Consider the following 14,912-nt stretch of genomic DNA (forward strand, 5'->3'; position numbering starts at 1 on the left):
GGTTGCATGGGTTTGGCTTTTTTCTCTTAGGAGCAATGTGGCTTTGGGCAAATCACTTAGCCTCTTTGTGCCTCAGGCTCCTCTTTAGGAAGCAAGCAAGAAAAAGTTGCTCAGTCATGTCCAACTCTTTGCGACAGCATGGACTGTAACCTGCCAGGCTCCTCTGTCCATGCGATTCTCCAGGCAAGAATACTGGAGTGGGTTGCCATTTCCTTCTCAGGGGGATCTTTCTGACCCAGGGATCGAACCCGGGTCTCTGGCCTTGCAGGCAGACTCTACTGTAAGCCACCAGGGAAGTCCTCTTAGTAAAATGGAGATTAAATATAGTATCTGCCTCCTGGGGTTAATGTTTGGATTAGATGGGTTAATGCATGAAAAGTGCTTAGAACACTGCCTGGCACTGAGGTGGCAATGTAGATACATGTTATTTTCATTAAAATTCAAACCCAAGCCTTTGGAGAGCTTGTCCCATGGTCCTAGCTTAGTGTAATGGCTTAATGATGGGACTCTGAAACTAACAATATGATCATTGCTGTCTGGGACGGCAGGAAGAAGACATTAGCTTTGTTCTTTCCTCTTTGAAATTTGTGGTGTAACCAGCACTTTGTTGTGTTTGTTTTGGTAATTTAGATTGCAAGAAATGAGGGTTGGATACTTTAATGGAGCTGCTATTGGGTGGGAGGGCTGCCCAGTAGACAGGGCAGAATCCTAAGCGTCAAGCACGTTACTCCACATGCAGCCCACTGTCTTTCCCTGCAGGTGCCTTTGTCATAAGGACGAGTCTTCAGAATTTTCAGGTTTTATTTAAATGTTGAAGCTTGTGTCCCAGTTTTCTCTTTTGGAAAGTAGCAGTCATAATTTTTCTATACCTCATTTGAATGTTATGATGGCTGTATTTATTTCCTTGTTAGAATGGTAGACATTAGAGAATCTGAACTGGAAAGGACTTTTAAGACACTTTCTTTGTAATTGATGGAATTGGAGACAAGACAGAGAAAGTTGCTCATCAAAGGTAACCTAACTAGATCTGAGCATAGCTAGTTCCAAAATCAGATCTTTTGGCAGCTTTTAAATCTCATTCAGAAGTCACATTGCTTTCTTTAACATGTCCTGTATCAATCAGATTTTGCTCCTGAATCTCAGTGGTTTACTCATGTGACATGTTGCTTGGTCACGCTTGGTTGATTCTGTCTCAGATAGAAAGCCTAGGTTCATTTCCATATAGCTTTCGTTCTGGGACCTAGGTCCCAGGTATGCCGCTGTCCCAGGTATGGCATTCTCCTGGTGGAGAGCAGAAGATTGAAGGGGCAAGGGGGGAGGAGACTACTATTCAGACTCTTTACTGCTTCTGCTAGGATGTGTCATATGTTGTTTGCCCCCACTCCATAGCAAGTCACACACCCACACCCTAAGTCAATGGAATGGGGAAGGATGCTGTACCTATTAGAAGCCAAGAAAGAGTGTTTGATTCACTGGCCTCATGTCTCACATAATTGTGTGTATGTATGCATACATGTATGCATGGTCAGTCTCTTAGTCATATTTAACTCTTTGCGACTCTATGGACTATAGCCCACCAGGCTCCTCTGTCCGTGGAATTCTCTAGGCAAGAATACTGAAGTGGGTTGCCTTTTCCTTCTCCAGGGGATCATCCTGACCCAGGGATTGAACCCATGTCTCTTACATCTCCTGCACTGCCAGGCGAGTTCTTTACCACTCGCGCCTCCAGTTAAATGCTATCAAAGGGCTCAGAAGCCAGTAGGAGAGGTCCAGTGTAAATATCCAGGAGCAACACTGTGGAATGGGTTCAATAGCAGAAGTCTGTTAACAGTGGGCTATGAAGGACCAAGTGAGCCACTCTGCTTGCCCAGGTCTGGAGGCTTCATCGAGGAGAAGAGCCTGAGCTGGACCTTGAAAAATGAACTTGTCTCTAATATGTAAATAGAACAACATTCTAGTTGGAGTAAACAGTTCGTGCAAGTGCGCAGAAAGAGGAAGCATCATGGTGCCTTCCAGAAGTGTGGAAACCGTGAGGGTAGGGTGCAAAAGAGAATTCCATTAAGGTGTATGACCATCAGGCAATGGGGCACACTTGAAGAGCTTTAAAAAGGAGAATCATAACAAAAAATATACATAGAAGAAAAAAAAAAGGAGAATCATAAATTCAGATCTGGGTTTTAGAAGGTGACTCTGGTGACTGTGGAAGATGGACAGAGATGTTGGAGACAGGGAAAGCAGTGGTCCAGAAGAGAGAAACTGAGGGGACACGCTGTAGGGTGATGGTAATGGGGAGTACAAGTTGATAGGATATAATGCTCAGTTGGAGATGAGAAATCAGGAAGGCAGAGGAATCAGGGGTGACCCCTGAATCTCTAGCTTTGCTGTCTGGGTCTCAGGATGGCAATGCCATTCACTGAGAGAGAATATTCAAGTGGAGAGGACACTGGGGAATACGATCATGGGAATTAAAGTTGTGACTTGGTACATCTGAGGTGCCCACAGGGGTCTGGAAGGAGCTTTGGAGAGAGAGACTGGGGAGTCATCGTACATTTAGTACAGTCAGCTGAAGCCGTGTGTCTGCAGTGTTGCCAAGGACGGTTGTGAAAGCTGAGGTGGTGGTCCAGGTCAGAACCAATGTAGAAGGAGAAGATGTAGGCGGAGAAGACTCAGAACTAGTAAGAATAAGAAAAGTGGAATCGCAGCATTAGATGGAAGAATGTTCAACCTACGTCTCCCTTAAAAAGGTGTCAGTTGCAGAAATAGACCTTCTCCGTGGCATTAGCCTCATCTCAGGATTAAATAGTACCCATAAGCCTACTTGCTCCCAGAGCTGTGAGCAGTGACTTGTGAGAGTAGGCTAAAAATACTTGCTGTTTGGCAATAGAAGGAGACAGTTGGTGGAGGGATTAAGTGTGTGGCGTGGGATTCAGCATTTTGTTGCCTGGTTTCGACTCATAGAATGAATATTTACCTGCTTTGTATCCAGGGGAAATTTACTTAATCTCCCTCTACTTTGTTTTCTCCTCTGTAAAACAATGAAGAAATATCCACATCCCTTAGGGTTGGTATGAGAATTAAATAAAATACGACATAAAAAGGCACTTAGCACAGTGCTTGCTTAAGGCGGGTGCTCAATAAAAACACAATCGGTTTTATGTTTGTGCGTAAAGAGTACTACCTTTTGCACAGGAAGATGGAGGCGTTGACCCCCCTTGCATTGAAACATGTACTTTGGACTCTTTTTCTGGGGATAGTGGTGAATCATGCTGAGTATCCATGGTTGTTCACCTGATTCACACCTGAACTAGTAAGAGGCATTAGGAAGATGGTTGGCCAGCCTTCCAAAAGCAGCCTGTGACTCGGAGATGGTTTGTCTTTATGTGACATGTTTACTTGAACATGACCAGAGCTGTGTTTGCCACCAGCTATGACAAATGAAGCCAAATCTAAACAGACTTGTGTACACTTCACCTAATACTTGTCTGAAATAAACAGCAGGAACATAATGAGCAAATGACCAAAAGTTGTCTCACATATGTGAAAACAATGAAAAATGGAAGGAGACAGTATTCTGCTATGAAAATCAATTAGTTAATACATGAGCAGGTCCTTTGTGTTTTCCCAAGGAGGTAAAACTTCATTTCGAAGTATTTCAATTGCCTTTCGTCACATTTCTCCATGACTTTCGTGTTCATTCTGTTTAACATGTCTGCTACTTACTGAGCTGGGGTGCAAAGAAGGAGAAAAGGGATTCAGGGCTTGAGTTCTCCATCACTGAGAAGGCTTCCTGAGAGTTTGGGGTGAGTTTGATAGGGAAGATAAAGGTGGTATTCTAAAAGCCCTCAAACGTTCTCCTAGGAAATCAGTCAATTATTTCTTGAAAAAATGAGAAACAAAACAGGAAACAGGAAATAAATTCTTAAAAGTTTTCTACTATTTCTACTGTCATTAGTAGGACACCCTAGATAACTAAACTTGGATTCCAGCCCCGCAAACTACTAGCAATTTATTTTGAAACTCTAGGTTCATCAGTAAAAGAGGGATTTAGACTCAGTCATATGTAAAGTTTCTTGCCATTCACATATCATCTTTTCCTTTTTTTAATAGACTAGTAGAATTTGCAAAAACTGTCTAAACTAATATTGCTTTTTCCAAGAAATCCCTTATAATTTTAACTTTTTAAGTGGAGCATTAAACCTCCCAGAAACCCCAGAGAACCAGCCTGTTCCAGTGTTGGGCAATTCATTTAATTAGAGATTCTTTCTTATGTTTGGCAGATATGCCATTTTATTTGATTATATATCATTTCATTTGTGAATGTGTTTTCTTCTACAAAAGCTTTCAAGTTGGCTTACGTTGCTGAAACAGAGCTAAACATAAAAAAATAAGCAAACATTAAAAAAAACATAAAATACAGCTAAACATTAAAAAAGACAAATCAATGAAAAAAACAGAAATAGATCTTGCTGAGCCTCTAATGGGAGATAATTATCACAATTTAGAAATCACTTTAGCTTGGGGTTCTCTTGCAGTTAAGGCAGAAATGGAACCATATTGTGCTTCTCACTGGGTTATGTGAGAAGAGATGCATTATGATTTTAAGTGTCAAGTTCAAAGAGAAATGAGTTCATAGAGGTCTTTATATAAAGAATATCAAGTATCTTAATAGACAGTCTTGAATAATGTGTGGACATTGTCTCAGGTGGTTAATTATGTTGCCTCTCTATAAAGTGGGAAGCATTATGTATATGCTTTTATTTTAAATTCAATATACTTTTATTACAGTTGGTTTGAAAAAACAGAATGAGTTAAATATTCACAAATCTGCCAGTCTAGCACAACTATTATTCTGTTGGCAAATTAAATCATCTTAGCCCTCATGCAATTACGGTTTTCACAAGGAACCTCAGCTGGGTTTCTTCAGCAGGAAAGGACCCCAGGAAATAAGCAGCAGCCAAATGTATCCTCATGTTTGCAATTATACTCTTAATTTTTTACCCCACTTATTACACTGAACACATTATATATTTTTCTTGTTACTACATAATTTTTATGATTTTATCTTTAATTCTCAATTTTAAGATTTGCTGCAATTTACCAGTCATTTCATGCTATAAAAATGTTGCATAAATATCCTTATACTTATTGCTTTCCCTGTTTTGGATGATGGACAGTGTTTAGTTTCCCATACAATGCTTTCATTGAATTTCAAGTTGGAAATTGGCTCACCTTAGTGGACAGTCTAATAACCAGCCCTTTGCAATGTGTTGATGTATTTACTCTTAAGAATGTTGACGGTGATATTGCTTATTACATTTTCTGTGTTTTTCTTTATGAGGACTCATGCGAGAAATTTCTCTCATTTCAGTATCAGAAATCATGTGTTTTTTTGAATAAGAATTTATTAATATTTTCTTCAGGGAATCAGGTAACTGAATGATTTTCCCTCACGGCTGTGAGCTGTCAAAAATGCAGAGAGCCAAATCTTTGGTGCATATCTAGCAAACATGAATGGAATGGAAATCTAAAGAATACCTTACATACAGTATACCAGCCTTGTTTCTGGAGTCATCATCCTTTTCTTTCTTTTTTGTCCTATTTCCTTCATCCACTTCCCTTAAATTTTATTCTATTTTGATGATTTATGCAAGCTTTTGGAGCTTTCTGGAACAAAGCAGAGATATAACTAGATAAATACATGTAAATACTTGAATTATTTCCTTAGGGTAAGTTTTGAAAAGTAGAAGCACTGGCTTTCATGTCACATTAAATCTTAACCTAGTGAAAAATTTTTTGTAGGAAACTGAGATAATATAATCCATGAATGTAAATTCCTGGTGATTTATTGCCGATGTAATACTAAGTGAGAAGTTAGAGTCCTGAGAGGAATAAAGAGTCAAATTGTTTCTCAGAGACTTTCTGTGCAATTTCAGTTCAGTTCAGTTCAGTCGCTCAGTCATGTCTGACTCTTTGCGACCCCATGAACTGCAGCACGCCTGTCCATCACCAATGGAGCTTACTCAAACTCATGTCCATCGAGTTGGTGATGCCATCCAACCATCTCATCCTCTGTCATCCCCTTCTCCTCCCACCTTCAATCTTCCTAGCATCAGGGTCTTTTCCAATGAGTCATTTCTTTGCATCAGGTGGCCTAAGTATTGGAGTTTCAGCTTCAGCATCAGCATCATGTCTAGCTCTGTGCAATGTCAGAGGGTGCAAATGCTCTTTTCATGTAAAATGGTGGTAGATGTTTTTAAATTAAATTATGACAAAATATTGATTGCTATAATTATGTATTAATGAAAGTGATGCTCATCTTCATATGATATCATAGGTATAAACAATAAAATTGATATTTTGTTCTGAAAATTTAAAAGCCAGCTTTGACAGGGGATTGGTCTGCCTTTATAAAGAATTAGACCATAAAGGTCTTGAGTATAAGACCAGTGGTTTTCTCAAAAATATTCTAAGTATTTGGACAGAGATGTGGTTCAGGCTCATGGATTTCTATGCTATATAATATGGAAAAGGCAGTTGATTTTTGCCTGTAAGTATAATTGTTTATATTGTCTTTGACTAAAAAGCACATCAATGGGTTTCCTGGACCAGTAACAATGCTGGAAGATCTCAGGACACAAGAGCTATCAGATGTATCCTCAAATAGCTTTTCTCAAAAAATTCTTTTTTTTTTTTCATTTATTTATATTAGTTGGAGGCTAATTAATTTACAATACTGTAGTGGTTTTTGCCGTACATTGATATGAATCAGCCATGATTTACATGTGTTCCCCATCCTGAACCCCACCTCCCACTTCCCTCAAAAAATTATTAACTGGAGTATAATTGGTTTACAATGTTGTTTTGGTTTCTGTTACATTGTTACAATGTGACTCAACCATAAGTATACATATGTCCCCTCCCTCTTGAACCTCCCTCCAATGCCCCACCCTTCAAATAACTTTTTTTAGTAAATTGTTTGAGTCACCTAATATAGATATTCTCTTAAAGAGTCTTCACTTAACCTAGCAGTTTAGTAGTCAGACTTACTGACTGATGTTCATAGCTCACTGAGTATGCCCTGCAGGGAGGCAGGTGACCTTGGGGACCAACCCAGTAGTTGAGTTTTATGCATGAAAAGAGTCAAATCTGTTTGTTCTCTTTGGTTTTGGTGGATTTTTTTTTTCTCACCAAAAAAGAACACGTCTTCTGCATGATGCCACTTTAATATTTTGAGATAGCTGTTTCAATACTTTGTTCTTTCAGAACTACTTGTACTGGAATTCTACTCTGTTTGCTGTAGAACAAAACAGTGCAAAATGGATGTTTGTTTTGGATTCTGTTTTTATGGGAGCTTCCTTGATAGCTTAGTTGGTAAAGAATCTGCCTGCGATGTAGGAGATCCCAGTTTGATTCCTGGGTCAGGAAGATCTGGGGGGGAAGGGATAGGCTACCACTCCAGTATTCTTGGGCTTCCCTTGTGGCTCAGCTGGTAAAGACTCTGCCTGCAATGTGGGAGACCTGGGTTCAATCCCTGGGTTGGGAAGATCCCCTGGAGAAGGGAAAGGCTACCCACTCCAGTATTCTGGCCTGGAGAATTCCATGGACTGTATAGTCCATGGGGTCACAAAGAGTCGGACATGACTGAGCGACTTTCACTTTCATTAATTTCACTTCTGTTTTAATGGGGGCTACAGTATAATGACTCAAATATTATTTACTTACTGGTGTAGAACTACCTTGACATAATTTCTGAAGCAATGGCATAGTAGGTGTTATCATGAGCGTAATAGTTTTGAAAAGTAAAAACCAACCTACTAAAGAGAAACCAACTAAACAGGGGTTTACATGTGAAGGAGTTCTCTCACACAGAATTTATAGCAGTTTCTTTACATAATACGTTTGGTAGCCACTGTGTTATGTAGTCATTATTGTGCAAAGAGTGGAAAATTTTACTTTGGAAGTGGTTCTCTTTTGTCGACAATGCTATTTGATAGTACTGATATTCTAATATAGTACTCACACATTGGACATTTAGAAATATCTACCATCCTTTGTGAATAATGACACTCAAACTACCCCTGTGAGAGTATATAGATAATATCATTATTTTCATTTTCTAGATAAGGAAACTGAAATGAAATTCTTTGCCGAAGGTCAAAGAACAAATCACTGGCAGAATAAGATTAGAGTAGTGAGTTCTTGATTTTCAATCATTTGCTCAATCATCTAAGTCACATTGTTTTACTCAGTATGAGAGCAGATTATTATCAGTCAGTAGGAATAAGGCTATGCCCAGATGATACAAGAAGACCAGCTAAAAAATGAAAATCTGCTCATTCAACCATTTGTTTATCTGTAAAATGCCAAACTGCTCATTATACTGATATTTTTCACTAAGCCTAATAAGTTGTCTTCATGTCTCACAGACACAGCCTTTAACTTAATGTTTATACTGCATTCTAAAGTTAATTTCTGGAGGCTCTGTCTTTTAAAAGCTTAATTTTGGAATATCAGAATTAATATGTTCTGAATAAGTTCGTCATGTGGTAAATTGAGGAAAAAACTCTTTGAAAGTGTTTTTTGATGAAATCTCACTCCTTTGTACAGTGGTAAACAAACACCTTTTCTAAGATTAGAGACTAAAATAAGATCTCACCATTAGGAGAAAATTGGGCTTTTATAACTGCCACCAACTCCTTGTAAATGCATTTGGGCCTGACATATGAGACTGAAATCATAAGACTGCATCTATATCACATGGATTTCTGCACAATCAGTTACCTTGGTTGTGAAAGTGGCCAAATAATCAGGTGACCAGTGTCATGATCCTTATAGAAGGTTGTGGGCAGAAATAGCTGAATTCTTTCAATGTTCAATAAGCCTTTATTGTACTCCACATACATGCTTACCTGCATTGCTGCAATATATCCTAATTCTTGGACATGTTCTGGTAGATTAATCAGTTGACAAGTGAAACATTTTCCCCTAGGTCAAATAGTATAAATGTGAGTCAAGACGCAAGCTTGGGATGTCTGGCCTTCTAGTAGCTCAATTCATTCAATTGTGCTGCTCCTGAGTTTGTTGATAGATGATTCCATTGTATAGCTAGCCTTGAATGTTTTGCAGTTAAACTACTAAAATACTTTAACTAGTCTGAACTCAGTAATTCACAATAAGAATGGCATGAGCATTATCATTCACTCATAGCCTGTAGAATGTAGAATAGGTTTGGTTCAATAATAAACATCACGGTGAACTAGAACAGGAATAGAAAATTCATTTTTCCTTGGTTCTGAGATCGTCTGAATTCAATCTTTATTAGGAATGGGCAATTTACAAATGTGTGGGCTCATTACTAACAAATTAAAACCACTTTAAGAAAACAACATGAATTTTGGATCTGATTACTCAGGAATATAACATTAAAAGTGCTTTCATCCTAACCCAATGTATTGAATTTACCTTAGGTGGCTTCTGTGATCTAATTTTAAAATATATATGTGTGTGTGTATATATATATATATCTTATAATCTTGCCTAGACTGAAAACTTGAATGAACTACACATATATAGTCTGTGATGTTGATGAGAGATGAAGTACACATCCTGTGTTATTGCAAAACTTAAAAAATTAGATGTAAACATGAATGATTGTCTTTTAATTGTATTTATATGCTGGGGTTATGTTTGTTTGCCTTTATTTAAAAATAAAATTCCGGGGAAGTCTTGACTTCAAAGTACTGATATTCGTAAAATTTGTTGCTGTTGTTGCTCAGTTGCTAAGGCATGTCCGGCTCTTTGCCACCCCACAGACTGCAACATGCCAGGCTTCCCTGTCCTTCACTATCTCTGGGAGTTTGTTCAAATTCATGTCTGTTGAATCAGTAATGCTAGCTATTTAATTTTGCAGCAGACATTTCAGAAGCTTATATTTCATTTCAAATCTAAAAGTTAGTGACATTGCTCATTCAACTAGCAAGTATTTATTAGTTGTTACTCTGTGTCAGGATCCGAGTAGATATTAGTTCAAGACACAGAGACCCTGTAATTCACAGAGCCACCTCTACTGAGATAAATCCACCATCACAATTAACCTGGGTGATGTGAGAGAAAGGAGCTGGAAGGGTACATGCAACAGGGTGATGGGAGGAGGCTGGTTCTGAGAATTTAAATTGAGACCCGAAGAAGATCGAGCTTTTAGAAAATTCATGGAAAAACCATTCAAGGGGTATTTAAGGTTGCAAGGTGAGAATGACTTTTTCTTTTGGTAATGTGTAGTTTTCACAATTTGTAGTTTTCTGAAAGGACTACAAAAAGAAATGAGAATTCAGAAAGAGAAAGCAACAGTTATTAGAAATGTTGGAACATTAAGGTAGAAACGTTTGGAAATTTTGAAATTTTTTAAAGCCTGCTCTTTTATTTTAATGTTGAAGAAATGGAGGTTCGGTGACATTGCCGTGTTTTGGTCATGTACCAGTTAGAAAATACTGTTTTTTACAGTTGAGAGTTTAAATTTTTATTTATAAATAGTTGGTAAACATTTACTTAGGTTTTCTCTATAATCAATAGCAATTGCCAAAGCCATATCAATCATTGGGATTTGCATCCCTTGTTGAGAAAAGCACGAGTATTTTGACACTTCAGTCAACTGTTGACTTTAGTCTCTGGCTTAGAAGTCACTAGGCCTTTTGTGATGCATTAGAAGATAATTCTTAAGTTTAATTTCCATGTAGTCCATTTCAGTTTGGAGCCAGATATGGTCCATCTTGATTAAAAAAGAATTTTTTTATTGGAAAAAAATGGTGATGCTTCCCATCATTTCCAGTTAGAGACATATTGCTTTGCTAGACATCTCAGTTACAATTTATGTACTATTCTTTTTGATAAATGGCAAACTTGAATTTTCAGGCCAACATTTATATAAACTGCAGGTATAATTTATAATGTAGCTACCTACTTCTAATATTTTTTATTGCTTTGTGGAGAAATACATTGAGGTTAATATTGTTTACATCTCTCTTTATTTTTCTTTTTAACTTTTTAATCCATATACAGAAATCCGTATGAGCTTAGTTCTATATCCTAATAAAACCCCTCTATTTGGTGATGATTATATAAGGCAATTAACATTGCCTCAAGAGTTATAGTCAATGGGAATGGTAACTTGACAGATCAGAGAGCACAAGAATGTGTTCTAGACACTTGAAAAATTATGATTTAAGAACCTTGTGTTATTTTTGGAAGAACTAAATATTTGCCTGCCCTCTGCATTTAATATAAAGAACTGAAAGTAAAATATTTTCATGTATGCAGATGATATGATTTTTTCAGTTTTATTGAGGTTTAATTGGCAAAAAGATATTTAAATGTACAACATGATGATTTGAAATACATATACGTCATGAAAGGATTCCCTCTCCCTACATCGAGTTAATTAAAATATCTGTCACCTCATATATTTCTCTCTTTTTTTTTGGTGAGAACACGTGACAATTACTCTCAGCAAATTTCAACTATGTAATATAGTGTTATCAGCTACTGTCACCATGTTATATACTAGATGTTTAGACCTTATTCATTTTACAGCTGAAATTTTATGCCCTTTTATCAGTTTCTCCCTATTCCTATTCCTCCCATGCCACCCCCACGCAGCCATTTGTCTACTCTATTTCTATAAGTTCATTTTTAAAAAATTCCACATATAAATGATACTATGCAGTGTTTGTCTTCCTCTGCCTTATTTTACTTAGCACAGTGGCCTCCAGTTTCATTCATTGTTGCAAATGACAGGATCTCCTTTTTTTTTTTTTTTTTTTTTAGGCTGAATAATGTTTTTCTCTGTCTCTCCTTCCTTCCCTTTCTATATCTGTATCTATATATCTATACATAGATTTTGTTTCCTGAGAGCACTTTTATTTCAGTGTCCATGTTATATAATTTAATGGGAGAAAATTATCCTTTGTCTCTGTACCAGAAAGAACTGTTTTTAAATATCTTTTGTGATTTTATCTTGTGAACACTGTGATTTCTGAAACTATTTCCTTCTTTACATTGTTAGAATAATACAGTCACTTTTATAGCTTGTTTTAAACAAGTATACTAAGCCTCAAAGCATGGTTTTCTTAGTGCTAACCATACTCTTTTATTTTTATATTTCCTTTAAAATATGATTTTCCCATTCTTTTTTCCTTTTTATTCTGCTATATATGCTTTTGTAAGCCTCCTGAAGCCTTTTCTGAAAGAAAAGTTGAGAAATAAATAGAATTTGTCGAAATTTTATTCCATGCATGGAACTATCATCACAAAATAAGCAAATCTCTTTTGCTTTGGCAAGTTTATTAAAAGGACTTATTCTGGGTTCCAGTTTTAGATGAAGGGGTTGTGAAACACTACAGAATCAGACGACTGGATGAAGGGGGCTTTTTCCTCACCCGGAGAAGAACCTTTTCAACACTGAATGAATTCGTGAGTCACTACACCAAGACAAGTGATGGCCTGTGTGTCAAGCTGGGAAAACCATGCTTAAAGGTGAACTGCTTTCAAGCTGTGTTCCTTAATTTTGAAGTTACTTTTTTCCTTCAGATATTGGAGTTTTTTGTCATATGATATGTTAGCTCAGGAAAAAAAAAGGTCATTGAATATCTAAGGCATGGATAGGCAAACTATGGCCTATGAGCCAATACTACCCCACACTTATTAATATTTTTATGAAAGTGTAAAGTATTAGTGGCTCAGTTGTGCCTGTCTCTTTGTGACCCCATGTACTGCAGCCCACCAGGCTCCTCTGTCCATGGGATTTTTCCAGGGAAGTATACTGCAGTTGTTTGCCATTTTCTTCTCCAGGGGATCTTCCCGACCCAGGGATCAAACCCCGATCTCCTTCTCTGCAGGCAGATTCTCTACTGATTGAGCTACCAGGGAAGCCCCAATATTTTTATAAATAAGTTTTATTGGAACATAGACTTGCTCATTCATTTACAATCGTCTTTGCCTTTTTGCTATAATTGCAGAGTTTGGTAGTTGAAACAGAGACTATATGGCTCACAAAGTCTAAAATATTTACAATCTCATTCTTTTCAGAAGAAGTTTGCCGAGTCCTGACCGTGAGCAATCACTGAACACAGAATATATTCTTTCTTTGCACTAAGACACTAATCTAACATCCTGATATTGGAGCATTTAATGATATGGCTGGAGGAGAAAAAAGTGCTGGAATATAATTCTTACTTAGATGATCTGTATTCAAGAATATTAACATGAAATGACCAGGCTCATTATCCAGTTGTCTGCATATAATAGATATCATTTAACTGCTTAACAGTTTGTTTGGCCTGGTGTTTGGTGGAAGGAGATAACATTTATAGAGTTTTTATCTACATCGGTCATTAAATTCCATTGTTTGCATGCTTTACCTAAATGTGTTTAAAGTTAGATAGTGGTTGGTCACCCTAGTTGGCCAAAGCCTCAGCTCCTCATCAGGGTTCAGGTCTCATGTACAGTCAACGGTATAGCCAGGCCTGTGGTTTATGCCTGGATGACTGCTGAAGGCTTCCTGGTGATGCCTGATTATAATTCTATAGACAAATAGAAGCTGAAGAATTCTGATCATTATGTAGGGAATTTATCGAGCTAAATCCTGCCAGATGAATATGCAATTTGGTATAAGTATATACGTCTTGGGGTATCCACAGTGGCTCAGTGGTAAAGAATCCACCTGCCAATGGAGGAGACGAGGGTTCAATCCCTAGGTCGGGAAGATCCCCTGGAGGAGGAAAATGTAATCCACTCTAATATTCTTGCATAGAAAATCCCATGGACAGAGGATCCTGGTGGGCTGCAGTCCATGGGGTAGCGAGGAGTCAGACACGACTGAGCAACTGAGCATGCATGCGTATACATCTTAGATGGTACAGAAATGACCTCATAAGAACATCTAAGCTTATGCTAAGAAATAGCTCACCTGATACCAAGACATGACTTAAAAATACTTAGTTTAACTAATAGTGTTGAATTCAGATAGGGAAAAGATTTACAAAACATAGGTGACCTTCTGTGCCCTCAAGATGCCAATGCCAGGAAATAAGATAAATATCAAATGACAGACGACAAACTAGACTATGAAGTATGAAAGCAGAGGCCTTGCCTGTTTTGTTTACACAATGAAGCCTAGTTGGTGCTTGAAAAATATTTATTTATTAAGTAAATGAATGAACAGATAAGTAAATTTAATTGAAAAAAGATGAAATTAATTATGAGAAATTTGATGATACATATGGTAGATACTATGGGTCAGAGAGTTGGGGAAATAACTGTGGATAGATGGAACTTCATTTGACCTTGACCCTTGATTTAGGTAGGCAAGGATACAGAGAGAATGCTCACCAGGTAAGTGGGAGGAGGACATCTGGGTTTGGGGTGGGACAGATGGACAGCAAGGTGCCTGATAGAGCAGGATTTGGGAGGAGAGCAGCTGGATGAGGTAATAGCACAGATTCTACCACTATTGCTTTTCATTTTAAAGTAATTGGGATAAAATTTACAATATTTTGTTTTTAAGAGTGATGTCTCTAAAAGTACCTAGGTTATTATTTTCAAACAAAAAAAATTGTTAAATATAACTTTTTTCTTACCAGTATTCTAATTATTCTGTGAAACAGATACAAGTCCCAGCTCCCTTTGATTTGTCATATAAAACTGTGGACCAGTGGGAGATTGACCGCAGCTCCATACAACTTTTGAAGCGATTAGGATCCGGTCAGTTCGGTGAAGTGTGGGAAGGCCTGTGGAACAATACCACTCCAGTAGCAGTGAAAACATTAAAGCCAGGTATGGGCACCAGGATGGCATACATTGATGTTTATAACCTACTTGCCATTATAAATGTTCAAGAGGTCATGGGACAGCTGGTTTGG

General features: G+C 37.6%; 1 protein-coding gene across 2 annotated transcripts in view; it reads left to right on the forward strand.

Annotated features, from left to right (window-relative positions):
* FRK (fyn related Src family tyrosine kinase) overlaps nt 1-14,912 on the forward strand; it is a 98,576-nt gene that overhangs the window by 68,514 nt on the left and 15,150 nt on the right. For both annotated transcript variants that reach the window (XM_061131932.1, XM_061131933.1), the window contains exons 3-4: nt 12,365-12,528; nt 14,658-14,826. In XM_061131932.1, coding sequence (XP_060987915.1) covers nt 12,365-12,528; nt 14,658-14,826 — 333 coding nt within the window. The remainder of the gene's footprint in view (nt 1-12,364; nt 12,529-14,657; nt 14,827-14,912) is intronic.

The sequence above is a fragment of the Dama dama genome, chromosome 28 (assembly GCF_033118175.1).
Source record: "Dama dama isolate Ldn47 chromosome 28, ASM3311817v1, whole genome shotgun sequence".
NCBI classification, from domain to species: domain Eukaryota; kingdom Metazoa; phylum Chordata; class Mammalia; order Artiodactyla; family Cervidae; genus Dama; species Dama dama.